We start from the raw sequence: 16,009 nt of genomic DNA, 5'->3' as shown, positions 1-16,009 counted from the left end.
ACGCATCGTGATCATTGTCAATGTCATGTTTCGCGTTATCGCTTTATCGACGTGGAAATTGCTGAAAGGAACACGCTAAGTCACTCTTCATTATGATCATATAGATTCGAATTTATAATAGATTGATATAATTTTCAAGAAAAGTTAGTAGCAGTCCGGGATTTTTAATCTGATTACTAAAAATGGACTAACACGCTGCATTATTAATGAAATTCTGTTGCATTGAAATCTTTTCGTTAATTAATGATAATTTATTTTTAGGTAGTGAAGAGTGACTTAATAAAGGGAGAACGCGTAGCATAAGAGTAATTTAATCTTGTTTCTTTTCCGTGAAAAAAAAACAACGAGAATATATGAAGAAGGTAGGGTAAGCTCGATAATAAAAAAAACAGAATTAAAGCTTTCGGTACTTACCGTCGTACATGATGGGGACTCCGGTCTCATAATAAACGAGAGCCGGGAAGGAGAAAACACCGATTTCAGCTGCCAGTTTAGCATCATTTGATTTGACGAATTGAATACCGTGTTTGTCGGTATCATCGTCAATCGTTTCTAATTCCTCGAGAATATCCGCGCAGGTTTCACATTTGTCATCGTCTATTAAAAATTATAATTTTTCTATTATATATGATCTCGAGAACATATACGCAATGGCCAATTTTGACCCGTAGAATTTATAATAATATTAGCGTACATTTATTAGCATGAAATTCACATTATGTCTGAAATTCACATTATATATCTACTATAGAATTTCAAAAATAGAGTGCGCAAAAATAAATCGATAAAAGCGTGTTCTGAATACCAAAATATAAATTTATATTTTTTAAAATTATTTTTATTGGAAAAAAATGCTATTTTTGAAATTATAAACTTTAATTATGTAATCACTGAAAAGACAAACGTTATATGCGTGTTATTTCACGTATGTAAAAAAGAAATAATATTTTATATTATTATATATTAGAATACTTTTTGCTCTCTAAGTGCGTTTTAATAGTGAATTTTTTGGCTATTTTTAAGCCAGTTGTTATTTAAAACAAATATATCGAAAAAGATATAAATAATATATCATAGATAATCAATAGATAGAGGATGTTTTTTATACATTAGATATTTTTTCTTATTTTTATCGTAGGTATTAAATATTTATCTATAATTCTCACACAACACTTTATATATACATAAATTTAGCTAAAAATTTATACTTACAAAAGAACACGGCGAGATGCTCAACATCGTTGATAAGTACTTGTAATGTTTTTCTATCGACGCTTTCGATAACATCCGGCGTTGTTGTGCGAAGTTCGAGGACCCATTCCAAAATTTCTTCCTCGTGCATCATGTCGCCTGAATAGATCTGCCGGAATTTGTGTCTATAAAATGCCAACGCCGGTAATCCTGGAAGATCGTATTCCTTTTCGATTCCCTCGTCGGAAATCTTTACAAAGTCGATCTCCTTTTCTTCGCATTCGTCGTCAATGTTTTCAAGCTCTTGGAGGATCTTTTGGCTCTTTTTATCGCCTTCTTTATCTATGAGCAAATATTGTTATTGTTATACATGAAAAGAATAGTTTTGCTGAATATTCTATTTAAAAATAAAGCTAGATACAGATTTGAAAATAATTTTGGACCATCAAAATAATTATAGGATTCCAAGCATAATGAATAATATTGAAGAAAGTTTCAACATTCTACATAATTATTTTGTCTGTAAAATTATTTTCAGATCTGTATCTAGCTAAATTTTTAAATACTTCAGCAAAACTATCCCTTCTGTATAGTGGTACATTTGATCATTTTGCGGTTGACATACAGAAAAAGACGACGACATAATCGTTTTCGTCGAGAATGTTCTCCAACATTCTAGCATTGACTTCTTCGATTTTTCCTGGTATCTCCAAAGTGTCCTCATCGGTAATCCAAGACAATACTTCATCCTCGTCATCGAGATCGCCAGTATAAATCAACGGTTCCTTGTTTCGGAAAAACGCGAGACTTGGGAAATGCCTGATGCCATACTTCTTTGCTGTGGTGGTGTCTTCGGTAGTAACGAATATAATGCCCGTTTCATCCAGCTCGTCGTCAATATTTTCTAAATCTTCGAGGATATTGTCGCATTTCTCTCCTTCATCACAACTTCCACCTGTCACAATTTTTGGTCGATTATGTCGTAAGCAATTGAAGAGGATATAGTATAGGACTCCACATTTATTTGCATTCCATTTATATGAACTTTGTTCATATAAATGGAATTTGCTTAGCTCCAAATATCTCATAGCTGCTGTAGTTCAGATAATAGGAACTCGACGACTTCGATTTTCTTTTTTCAGCTTCTGTTATCAGAATTAATAAGTACTGGAAAAGGAAGAATTAGTGAACCTTTGTTATCTGAACTATTCAGATATCTGTCTTTAACATGTTATAAAAGGAATTCTAATACAATTAACTCAATGAAACTATTAATAATTAATTTGACTTTCTGTAGATAATACTGAAATGTTTGCTTACTGAAATATACCACAACGTATTCATGATCCTCTATGAGATCCATCAGTATCTCATCCGTGACCTCCTCGATAGTAGCACTATTCTTCTGTTCTATCAGCCATTCAAGGACTTCATCTTCGTTCAGTAGATCACCCTCGTATATTGCCGGAATTTTGTCTTCGAAATACACCAGGGTTGGGAGATGATCGATACCGTATTCCTTGGCCTCGGCATCATTGTCTATGCGAACAATGATGATCCCTTCCTTTTCTAGGTCATCGTCTATGTTCTCCAACTCGTTCAGGATCCGCATGTCCTGCTTATCGTCCTTGTCGTCTACGGAAAAGAATTAATTCGCTGGTCGCTCTCACTCGCGATCATATAACAGCACCTACCTAACAAGTAACAGTGGAAGAATGTTAAAAGGAGGTAGAAAGACGAATCGATCGCTTACAAAACAGGACTGCTATGTACGGCGAAGTCTCTACGAGCTTTTCGACCATTTCGTCCGTTACTTCCGGGATCTCGGCGTGTTTTTTCTGATGCAACAGCCAACCCAGTATCTGATCTTCGTTCATGAGATCGCCTGCGAAACGCAAATGAAAAAAATTTCTTTACCATTTCCCTATTAATTGTTCTTCTTTTCTTTTAAATAAATGAAAATTTTCAAAAAACTAACCATCGTAAATGTGTGGTATCTTTCGTTCAAAAAGCACCAAAGTGGGAAGTGTGTCTATGCCATATTCTTTTGCTTCATTCAAGTCACTGATTTTCACGAAGGCTATGTTGTGTTGATCACAGTCGTCATCGATGTTCTCTAATTCACTTAACACCTTTTGGCTTTTCTTCTGATCTTTGTCATCTGTACAATAACGATAGAATTATATCAACAATTATGTTAGCATATATCGACAATTGAAAATAACGCAATAACGCAATTTTTAATTATCAGATAGAGAAGAAAGAAATCTTAAAAGTATGTTACTGACAAAAGAGAACGGCTACGTGCGGCATCTTGTCTACAACCATATCAAGCATTTCGTCGGTGACATCCTCAATCTGGTCAGCCTTTTGCTGCTGCTCTAACCATTTGAGCACTTTCTCCTCATCTTCGAGATTGCCTTCATACATCATCGGAATGCCCTTCTCAAAGTAGAGCATCGTAGGTATTTTTTGAATGCCATATTCCTTAGCCTCTTCCGCATTATCGATCTTCACAAACGTTACGCCAAGCTGATCGCATTCATCATCAATGTTCTCCAATTCATTGAGAACTTTTTGAGACTTCCGATCATTATTGTCATCTTTATCATAATAAATACGTTTTAATATTATTTAAATCTAATATTTGTCTATTAATTTACAAAAGTAACTTACAAAACAATACAGCTATCGTCTTCCCATCTTTGATGAGACGATCCAGCATCTCATCGGTGACGTCTTCTATCTCATCCTTTTCGAGTTGCGACAACAGCCATTCCAAAATTTCGTCCTCATCTTCTATATCTCCTGCAATTATCGTGTTATTTTTCTGAATGAATTAATCTACATAAATAATTTACAAATTTTTTCTTTTATTAGTCTAAAATTAATACGATTTTTTTTCTGTAATTTTATTTTTTTTTGGTATTATTTATACCAAAGTATTACTATCATTTCGCTCAGTATGTGCGATTCACCTACCCACCGTCGTAAACATTCGGAATCTGCTTCTCGAAATAGACGATCGCCGGTAAATCATCGATTCCGAATTCTTCCGCCGCCTTTTCATCGTCGATCTTCACGAATTGAATACCGTGCTTATCACAATCGTCGTCGATCTTTTCTAGCTCATTTAGGACCTGCATAGAGTCTTCATCACCGTGATCATCTACAAGCACGAGAGCATATTACAAAGCAAGACAATGGCAAGACAGATGAGGCTGACAAAATGATCAAAAAGATACGAACAGAACAGAACGACTAAATTGTCAATGTTTCCAATTAGTGTGTTCAACGTTTTGGCGGTAACATCTTCGATAACATCCTCTTCATCTCCCGTACTCTTGTTCGCTACCAGCCATTCCAGCACGTCTTCTTCTCTACTCAACTCATCTAAGAGCACGTACTGCGAGTTAATTTCATCTCTATATTGCTTCATATAATTAAACTAGGATAAAATAAAATACTTTAGTAACATAAAAAATTTGTGATACTCAATTGTCGAATTTGTCGTTAATCATCGAATTGTGTATAGTTTCACTAAATTGTTATAAGACATTATGTACTATTACTGTAAAGAAATATTCTGATTCATTTTTTAAAAGAAATTAACGTAAATATTACAAAATTATCTTAATTCTATTTAGCGTTTAAATAATTAAAATTGTATATTGCGTTTTAATTTTAATTGTTTAAATGCTGCAACGCTTGTATTATTCTTGTTCTATTGTACTTACGTTCATAAATAATTGGAATTTGATGTCTGTAATACACAAGAACTGGGAGAGAACCGAGATTATACTCATCTGCCAGCTCCTCGTCCGCAATTTTTACGAAGCCAATGCCCAATTGATCGGCTTCGTCATCGATGTTCTCCAATTCTTGCAGGGCCTTGAGACACTTTTTGCAGTCTGGTTTGTCTGTCCCATTTGAAATAAAAAAATGCATTATTGCGTGCTTCTGTTGTTAAATCAACGCCATTCTCTCGAGCGTTTTATTCCGTCCACATATATGGCGTTTTTTCCACAAATATAAAATTAAAAACTTATGGTAGTTTAATTGAATTTTATTTTATTCTTAGGTCGTTATTCATGTCTAACAATATTAGTAATTACTAAACAAATAGAAAATATATAAATTATAAAATTTTGCCATGTTATCGAAAAACTTCATAAAATATCAATTTCATTTTTAAATAATGGGGATGACCGTCTTTAAACATGTTAGGTTATAAAATACATAATCTTAAATACAAATGATATCGAAACGATTCGATTAGTCACAATTATTTTCAAAATTTCACTCTAATGCATTGTTTTATTCTAAACAGAAATATATATAATGCATTCTACATATTCTACATATTCTGTATCTAATTGATACACGATTATAAAGGCGGATGATAATTAAATATTTAATGCTAATATTTTAATTAGCTAAGAATTACAGTTTAAAGCACTAATAAATAATAAAAGGCAAAACAAAAAGCTCGAGATATTAGTCGACTCTTTATCAATTACACAATTTAAACTATTATCAATTATTCTAGTTTACTAAAAATAATTTCTAAAAGATTTCATAAATGTATATTTAAAAATTCATTCGTATATTAAAAATTGTAGATTGAAAAGTGAAATGCATGAGTGTAAATATTCTTGCCACTCCATTATCTGTTAGATATCTGTTTCTCTTCGTATCCCTCGTTGTATATGCACATTTGAGCGAAGTGCTGCAGGAATGCGATAAATCAACTTTGATAATCGATGAACACGCAGATCGAGTCAAGAATAAGTAAAAGTTGTTACATGAAAATGCATATCAATGTCGCCACTCCGGATGATGCACTTGCGAAGAATCACTTCCTCACAAAAAAAAGAACGAAAAAAAATAATCTCACGAAAAAAAAATTCATAATTCTTCGCTTCTGATATCATAATCAAATATAGCTGCAATAAAAGAATAGGCGCTTTAAGAAAAAAATAATTTAGCGTTGCAATGGTAGTATATAACTGTAATTGAACAGCAAAGTGATCTTTCATTAGTGCGTCAGCCGATATCGAATGCATATAACTCTGCGTATGCATGTGCGTGCGTGCGCGCGCGCGCGTGTATGTGTGTGTGTGTGTGTGTGTGTGTTACTGTGTAAAAAAGCCAGAATACTGTGCCATAGATATTAACCACGATTTCTTATAAGTATGTACTTACTAGAACCGATGCCTGCACACCGCTCCGTATTTGGACCTATTCGTATCAACACACACAAAAATTTTCACATATATGTATTATTTACAAGTATATTTTGTATGTAATCGAATCGCAAAGTGGATGGATACTTTCGACAGATCTAAAATTATCGAAATTTATATCCTTATTGATATAAAATTTCCATTTTGCAATAAGATATTTTAATTTGATAATAAAAAACAAAAACAATAAAAAACAATAACAATAATTGGGTGAACTTTACAGATAAAATAAGATAGACAAACTGATGTAAATATTTTATACAGAGAACGATTGCTATTAATAACAGATTAATAACAGATAGACATTAGTGTCATTTGTTTGTTGATTAAACAACGATAAGAAAATATATCTCTTTAGATCCTTCTCTGTATACATGAAATTAGAACAACTGCAATTCAAGGAACATGAAACTGTACATAGTGATATATATGTATCTATGTGTAATTATGATTAAGAGCTTCATAATAATGATAGCAAAAGATCTGAAAGCCACCTCATTAAATTTGCCATTTTATTAATTTATTGTGTTTAATGATGATCAACGTGCATATGGCAAGAGTACACAATATTTTAAAATTATAGCGTATTTACGGGGAAATTAATCGCGATTTTTATATTTTATGTACAGATCCGCAGAATACAAATATTACATTAATATTATAATTAACTCAACAATGTAAATATAAAGTATATGTATATTATTAAATTTATTTTATTGAGTGGAAAATTATAATATTGAGGTAATGTTACTGTTAGTTTGCATTCTGCGGAAAGTGACGAACAATTCCATCGCAAACGTGACATACACAATTGATTAGTAAGACGTCGGACAATAACAGATTAAACGGACGATAGGTACACGGATCAGGGTACATTACGTAACATCACTGTGTAGCACCATTGATTTTTCGATGTTGACTGATACAATTATTAGCCTAGAACTTAGTTTTGAATGGATGCCGAACTATAGAAAATCTTACGAATACACAGACTAAAAAAATTCAGAGGTGCCAGTTGAGACCAATTATCCCTTTTTTTCATGTCTTTGCCCTTAGTAAAAAAATTATTCATTCGTGCATATAAATTACAGCTGTTCAATTACGTACTCGCGAGCGACTTCCTTGTTTCGTATTTCTCATTCTTTGTTTGCATTTTCTTCTGCTATTTCAATTGCTTGCTAGTTCATTTGAATTAAACAATTTTCTTAAATTACTCTATACACTAATTTGATTCAAAATTATCTTTTTTTACTTTAGATTAAGCATAAATAAGTAATCTTGTGATCTTTAAACTTACATTTTAAATCATTAATATTTTGAATATATTAGTTTTACATATTTTAAAAATATTTTTATGAAAAAAATGTTTCCTTGTTACATAATCACTGAAGTATGCTATTAAATTTTTTCTTTTTTTAGTTATACATTTCACGATTTGATGAACATAAACATTCGATAGTATTGATCAGAATAATTATTTAATTTAATTTGCCTACTTTTTAAAAATATCTCACATATGTATTTCATAGAATCTTTTCTAAGAGACATTTTACAGCGAAATTTGCATGCACGATATTTTATTGAAAATAAAAGGATGAATGTTCAACATATTTCGAATAATTCGATCTTCCGAATTTTGGCTAAGACTTAATTTAATGATTAATAATGAGAAAAATGACTTACAGAAGAGAACTGCCACAAAATCCGTTTCCTCAACAATCTTTGACAAAATTTTTGCATTAACTTCTTCGATACGATCTGGTAGATCCATAGCTTCCAAACTCGTAAGAAAATCCAATACATTCTCTTCGTCCATCAAGTCACCTAAGTAAATATATATATATATATATATGTATATTTTTCTCTATACGATAACTCATTTGTATATAAATAATATTAAGTGAAAATCGACTGAGAAATATTTAACACAAATAAGCGAAGAAGGGCCCCAGGTACATAAAGTAACAATAACATAACATCAATTTCACATTCATTAATACAGCTGTTATATACTATGTGTGTAATTTTACATTTATATATTAAGTATAAAATTATACAACATTGGTATTATATTACTATTAGTTTGGTGTTTTTTTACTGGACCATATTCAATCAAGATAGATCTTAATGGTTAATAATATTTTATGAATTTTATAATTATCAGTTTCATTTATTAATAAATTCTCAATTATTGGTCTCATTAACTTAACATAATTTTAATGAATTATTAATAATGATATTTGTTATGCGCTTGAATAGGTGTCTATTTAAGTACTGGCTTACCATCGTATATGATTGGTTCTTTTTCGCGGAAATATGTAAGAGCCGGAAAGTTTTTGATGCCATATTGCTTCGCCAGTCGTTTATCGTTGATTTTGACAAAGTCGACTCCAAAGTGGTCTGTATCGTCGTCGATTTTCTCCAGTTCGGCCAGGACTTTGTCGCATGTGGTGCAACTTCGGGCATCTGTAGACAGATTACTACTAGATCTAGGAAAATCATATTAAATAATAAGAAACCGGAGTAAACATCGATTGAAAATGCTTATATTTATTTTACATATAATGTAGGTATTTAAAATAAGCACAGAGAACATTTTGTTAAGATTGCATTAGAGCACGCATGTATTAATTAATATTTAATTATTATATAATTTTAAAAAACTATAAAGAAATACATTATTCATTAAAAGAATATAAATTGATAAACTAGTTTACAAGATTTTGTGCAAAAACTACTTCTAGAGTAATTTTCGATGTTGAATCTGAATCTTACCATAGAAATATTTCCATCAAGTCTAATTTTTGAGATAAGAAAAAACATTTTTTCTAATACAGTGAAGTTTTATTGAAACAATCAGTAGTGTTGAGCGTTTAATTTTTGTTTTTTATACGATTTTGGATCGGTTTTATATATTAAGGTGACTCCAGACAACATGGCCAATGTACACTAATTTTCTGCACATTAGCTAAATATTGGCCTATATGCATATAGATAATTATGTGCGCGCGCGCGCGCGCGCGTGTGGTACATGTCATTTAGAGTCTTTAGAATCCATTAATAGTCGCCTCGAACGTTTTCTTTCGTTCCAATGAAAATAACATTTCTCGATTATCATCAAATCTTGATGGAAACCTTACTAGTCACTTATCGTGTTCAAATTATTCAGGAAAAAAAATCTTAAAAATTAACATGCTGTACCTAAAAATAACACATTATATTTAAAAATTAACATATTATTTAAAAAATTTGATCCGATAAATTTTTTTAGCGGAAGATTCGAACTTAGCACCTTATAATAATATGTTAAAAAAAAGTTGTTTCCTTTTTTATTCTAAAAATTATTCAGTACTTATAAATGTAATATAATGTAATTAAATGGTTGACAAAGCTGTAGTGTTTAAATGGACAACGATGTTTTATTCTCTAATTTTAAGTACGCTTCGCTTCCTCAGATGTAAGAAGAAATCGATCCTGCTTTTGCATTTTTATGCTTATCGTTCCCGTTCCTTGGCAGATTGCGTACATTCTTGGCGGGCTGTGCTTCATTCGAGCGTACAGAGAGCAAACCTGCCTCTGCGGTAGGTGTTAGGTTACAATTATCGACTATATACATCAAGATATTGTCTCATCTCTTCGTTCTCTCAGTTTTCAATGCTTGGAAAAATCATCGCGTTTCGTTGCGCGAAGATCTTGATTATGTCTTATGATAATATCAAGCGATAACAAAGCGCGGGCGACGATGTTACGCGCATCGTCGCATACACGCTTCGCGCCCCGCCATTTTTGGTGACGACTTCCTTAGAATAGAGCTAGAAGAAATAGGAGAGGTGGTTCCGATTCTCTTCCCCTCTATTTCTGTTGTCTTCTTACTCGCTCTTAGTTTTGCTATTTGTCTTTCTCTTTTTCGCTCTCTTTCTCTCTTTCAATTTGTTCACTGGTAGCTTTTCTTTCCGTTACGCTTCTTTACTCCCACGATTACACATTCGCATCTTTTCTCCTCTTTATCTCTGCGCCTTTTTTTATCTACTTGTTTTTTCTTTTTCTCTCTACGTCTTTATTCGTCCCTTTGCTCCGCCATCGTTGAGAGTAACGTAATAGCATTCAGTTAACGGACACCCCCGCGAAAAGGTTGGCAGAATGATTTGACTAAGATGCGTAAAGCAAGAAGGAGATGTATGAAACGTAGCGGAGGAATTTTCGAAAAGCTGTGCCAGATAAATTGGACCGTGTCCACTGGTTGCTGCCGTAATAGACGAAAGTTAAGAAAAACTTATCGATAATCTACTCAGTTAATACAAATTAGAAAAAAGATTAAACACGAAAGGAAAATGTGCCTTTAATCAACATAATATTATTATCTATCGATACGTTTATTAATTAATAATGACCGATATTTATAGTTGGATCTTATATTTAAGACCGTCTTATAATCTTAAGATGTTATGAACAGCCAGAGAGAGATTATTAGCAAAATAAGAACAGACTATGAATACCGCCTAATATGTTAGAAATCATGAATGTCGATGTACTGAAACATGTCGAGATTGAGAGTATAATTATGATAAAAGAAACAGGATTCTTATTTTCTTTTTTTATTTAAAAAACTCGCGAAGAAGTTAAGCGAATAAATATATAAATACCGTCAGAAAAAGTCTATTTTTATTTTTTATTGTACTTTATTTTTCTGAGAAGATTATTGAGAAAAAGGACCAAAATACAAATGACGTTAGGGATCGTTTGAGTATATCAGCATATCTTACGGTGATACTACAATGATTGGAATTCACACGTACTAAAAATGCTGAGTTATTCTTCAAAAGAAATGAACATTATGTATGGAATTGTTCGAATGTAGCATATAGATGAGAAATTGCTTATGTAGCTTTTTTGCGAAGTAACAAGTGGCACATCTCGCATTTTCTTCTCCATTAGAGGATACAGATGCGTTTTTAGAATTATTTTACTCATCGTCACATTGTCAGCTGTCACGAAGAGGCGAGAATAATTGATCAAAATGTTTGTCTTTAACGAAGAATGCATATTCGATTGATTGGCATCGTCTTTCGTTTCAATTAACTTTGATCCAAAATATATTTATATTTACTTATTAATGTTCAATTCAATACGCTGCTTAAATGCTCGGAATTTCCATTTCTACATCTTTTTCGATTAGAAGTGATTTAGATACAATTACTTTTACAATTACTTTTTTCGAATCCATATTTATTTCTTCGTTATTGAAGAAAAAATATCAAAATGGAAATTCCATACATTTAAACAGTGGATTGAACATTGTAAATATAGATATATTTAGGATCCCTGGCCGATCAATCGAATCTAATCCGATGCCAACTGACGGACCTCAATTGAATATGCATTCTACGCTAAAGATAAACATAATCAAATGAATAGAATCAACATCATAAGAGAATTTATAGTGTATATGAGAGAATCTATAGTATATATACTTGAACGATTAAAATAATAAAATGACTGATTTTATATTAAAAAGTTACATTGATTATGATAAAAATTATTTTATTTAAAATATTTTCACAGAACATATCGATGGCAATCAATAACTGGAATTGATTTGTGAAGGTTCTGCTTTAATATCTTTTGTATATTTTGAATATCTCTGAAAGATTCTCCTTTCAGCGGCAATTTCATCTTCTGGCCCAAAAACAAGCAAACGTGTTTGCTCATCCACTGTGTACTCCCCGAATTTGGCACCCTGCGATTACTTCCTGTTAGTGAAATTAACTGTTCCAATCATTACTTGATTCATTAAAATAATTTTATTCTAAAATTAAAGCACATCAAACGGATGTTTTTATTACTATGAACCATCCAGATTTTCCAGAATAATTCTCATCTATTATGTATTATCCTAATATTGCATTTGCAAAATTTGAACAATTATAATTTTTTTTAAATAAAATTAGTCTAATTCTTTAATTTGGATTATGTATGCCGCTATTACATGAGGAAGAGAGAGACAACGAGAACGAACGACGGCCAGTGCCTAGTTTACGAGCCACTAAAAATACAAGAACGAACGGCCTCGCCCATACTGTCGTCGTCGTCGACATCGTTTTCTCATCTTCGTCGCCGTTATCCGCGGATATCTTCGCCAAGGACGTTTGCGATGTTCTCATTTACAATTATGTAAAGTAACGACCAAGATACATGAAATTGAGTCGCTCCAGTCGGACTGGTCTTGCTTTAGAATACACATTTGGCTCGAAATCATCGTGATTTTCTGTCGAGCGCGCATAGAGCAAATTTAATTAACGTGAGAAATTCTTCTTAAAAAAGAGTAATCTTCTTAAAAAACACGAATCCAGCAAAACTCTACCAGAATAACGAAGCTTATCCCGACGTGGACTTCGTAAAGTGGAGTAACAATATAAATAAACCGACAGACGTAAATGTGGAAACAGACTGTCGGTATGAAGCATAAACATAAGAATATATTACACTAATCATTACTACAAAGTTTGGTTTGCGCTTTATATGCTTCAGCCAATACACAGAATTAGATGTATACATACATTTTAAAAATGTTTCGAAAGTAACGCGACTATCAGCGACAAAATATTAAAAGATTTATTATCAATTATTTTCATCACATAATTTGTGTATTAATTTCATTTTGTTATTATTATTTAAATAAATTAATAATAATAATTATCCCCAAAGTTGACAATTCATTCATAAAATGTAATCTATTATTATTGAAGTTGTACTTTAATTATAATTTTTTTCATTTTTTTTTTCGTTTTTCTCAATCAATGTCTACATTCATTACTGAATAAATTTTGCCGATATGACCTTCTCTCAGAAATAGAAGATAAAATGTTTGGGAGCGCACTTCGCAATCGAATAAGATTAATCGTCGCATGTACATAGAACGTTTCTGCTCTATTCGTGAATCGCTTATTCAAATTTATGCAACAGTCACCTATGTAGTAGCTCAAATTATTGTTGACGTTTACCTCGAATATCACAATTGCGAATATCACATTGAATGCAATTTTGTAACTTTATTTTATTAAAAAAAAAAAAGAAATTACGATGTGAATGTTCTATAGAAATTTTGCGCTTTTAAGATAATTAAAAAAATTTATTTTATACTATAGATACATATATTGTGATAACGAAAAATTGTATGGCTTTCTTGAACACATCGAAATAAATTAATGTTTTTGAACGTTTTCATTCATATTTTCCATTCATACAATTTAGTGAATATTGCTAGAACTTTTTTATTAAGTGAGTACAATTTTCAGATGCCTCACATTTTTGGCAAACAAATTTGGCAACTCGAAGTTTATAGAAATTAGTGCATAAATTAAGAAAGAGATTCTTTAATTACTTTATAAATCTATTTTATCAAATAAATCATATCATATGAAATCATATCATATGAAAGTTGCAATTGCAAAGTATATTAATTTATTTTTGTTTATAATATGTATAAAGAAAAAATTTGTATAATTTTTTACTTTGAAACTATAGCCCTTAAAGTAATAACGAAGAAAATTCTAATTTAAATACATTTGCATGTATTTGTAGTTTTTAAATCCATTGACCCAACAGTTCTCGGAAACGTGTTCATGCGGAATAAGTGTTTCACATCATAGTGACGTAAAGAGGCAGTTTGACATCAAATCAGACAGTAGATAAGCAATCTTTTTTTAATTTTTTTCAGTATTTTACATCGTGACATAATATTGAAATATATATTAATATTATATATTAATCGTAAGATTGAAATAATTTATAATCGAGTGAAAATATCAAATTTCTTTTCCTAAATAATTTATATGGAAAAAATTTTTTATTAGTCACATTAAAACAAAATATTAAATTTAAACACCTTATTTAAAAGTCTATTTAACTATGCATAAATTGTGAATAATGTAGTTATTTAAATGAAGTGGTCATGAAATTCTTTAGCTTGAGTTGTTTAAAATGTCTAAAATGTTTATACCGCTTAGAAAACATCGTGACATTTTGAAATTCGCACAAACTAAGAAATCTGATATCTTGACCATTATAACAATAATGGTTTTCGGCATTGAAATCTTATATAAATACACACATCTCAATGCTATTATAACTTTACATAAATACACATAACTCAATGTTATGCATAAATACAAAAAAAAGGAGAACTTGGAGAAAAATATTTGCTTATTTATCGTCCAATTTGAATCTAAAGGCGGAAAAAGCATTCCCCCGCACAGTGGATATGAGTAATTTTAGATTTCTGGCCGAAAGAATGTCTAGGGCTCTCAAGATGCCGATACTGTTTTCGGTGTTATTATTACACGAACGAGATATCGAGCCGAATTTCACTCTCATCGAATAACATAAAATATATGGGAAAAAATTGTTTTGCTAAAGTATCTAAAAATTTAGCTTGACACAAATCTGAAAATAATTTTGTTGGATCATAAAAGTAACGTAGAATATTTAAGCGTTGACAATGCTACAAAAAAATATTGACAATAATTAATTTGAGCGTTCCATATAATTATTTTGGTGGTCCAAAGAAGATTTCAAATCTGTATTCAGCTAAATTCATACATATTACAAAACTGTCTATTTAATATAATAACTTTTTATTATGGAAATTATTTTATTTATCCTACGCCTGCTAATTTCATAAAGTCAATTATTACTCAATATCGAATAATATCAGATTTTTTTAGAACTAGCCATATCTCTTTCGTATATTTATTAAAAATATTTCAGAAGTGTGTTATAGTGGCGATATAATAGCAATACACTATGCGAGGAAGCTCATTCTTTTCGTTACACCTGCTGGTGACAACAAAGAAGTGGTCGATTCGAGAAGTGGATAGGGACATACGAGTCTCGAAACGGTAACCCAGAAGAAAAGAATTCGACACGAGCGTACAGCGACATGAGTCGCGAGGACGCAGCCGCAGCTGGAAATAGGTTCGACGCGAGAGCTCGTCGTCTGGGTCCTCCGACGCTTCGCCAGTCGATTCTATCGTACATCTCTTTCGATAATCGTTCTCCTTCCTTCCTTCCTTCTCGTTCTATGCCAAAAATTCTCGCATCAAGATTTTTACATCTTCTTTTCTATATGAAATCATTGCTTCGTTACATTATCTTAATTTTTATCATATAAAACTTCTCCTTTTTTTTCATAGAAAGAAGTAATTCATAGATTAATGTTTGTGAAATGAGTAACTTGAAAGATCCTCAGCTTCTTAGCTTAGGCTGACGTAAACGTGGGTTGATAAACTGGAAAAGAGAAAAGCTTCATTCGCACGAGTACGACAGCGTCAAATAGACAGAGCCGGATATCTGGTATATCTGGAAATAGGTTTAGCGCCCGGGATTCAGCTCATCATCTGGGATCCCTCGTGGATCCTCTGGGGTCTCCTGGTTAGCTCTGATAGGATTCATCATTTCGCGAAACTTCAGGGAAATTGAAGTCGACGCGCTGCTGGCGACAGATCCGTATTACGCGACGTCGCGAGCTGAAGGCAATCTATCGAATGCGCAGGGTGGTCGTCGTGGCTGGGATT

The 16,009-nt window shown here is 31.9% G+C and overlaps 1 protein-coding gene across 1 annotated transcript in view; it reads right to left on the bottom strand.

The window, feature by feature from the left end:
- LOC105626146 overlaps nucleotides 1-16,009 on the bottom strand; it is a 33,290-nt gene that overhangs the window by 13,645 nt on the left and 3,636 nt on the right. The window contains exons 2-15 of the mRNA XM_012207459.1: nucleotides 8,721-8,903; nucleotides 8,121-8,261; nucleotides 6,397-6,432; nucleotides 4,929-5,111; nucleotides 4,441-4,584; nucleotides 4,178-4,360; nucleotides 3,868-3,999; nucleotides 3,480-3,794; nucleotides 3,170-3,352; nucleotides 2,945-3,076; nucleotides 2,512-2,826; nucleotides 1,817-2,146; nucleotides 1,213-1,533; nucleotides 415-597 (exon numbers count right to left, since the gene is read on the bottom strand). Of these exons, the coding sequence (XP_012062849.1) occupies nucleotides 415-597; nucleotides 1,213-1,533; nucleotides 1,817-2,146; nucleotides 2,512-2,826; nucleotides 2,945-3,076; nucleotides 3,170-3,352; nucleotides 3,480-3,794; nucleotides 3,868-3,999; nucleotides 4,178-4,360; nucleotides 4,441-4,584; nucleotides 4,929-5,111; nucleotides 6,397-6,432; nucleotides 8,121-8,261; nucleotides 8,721-8,903 (2,781 nt within the window). The remainder of the gene's footprint in view (nucleotides 1-414; nucleotides 598-1,212; nucleotides 1,534-1,816; nucleotides 2,147-2,511; nucleotides 2,827-2,944; nucleotides 3,077-3,169; nucleotides 3,353-3,479; nucleotides 3,795-3,867; nucleotides 4,000-4,177; nucleotides 4,361-4,440; nucleotides 4,585-4,928; nucleotides 5,112-6,396; nucleotides 6,433-8,120; nucleotides 8,262-8,720; nucleotides 8,904-16,009) is intronic.

Source organism: Atta cephalotes, assembly GCF_000143395.1.
Source record: "Atta cephalotes unplaced genomic scaffold scaffold00004, whole genome shotgun sequence".
Classification (NCBI taxonomy): Eukaryota; Metazoa; Arthropoda; class Insecta; order Hymenoptera; family Formicidae; genus Atta; species Atta cephalotes.
This window is presented reverse-complemented; position numbering and strand designations above follow the sequence as displayed.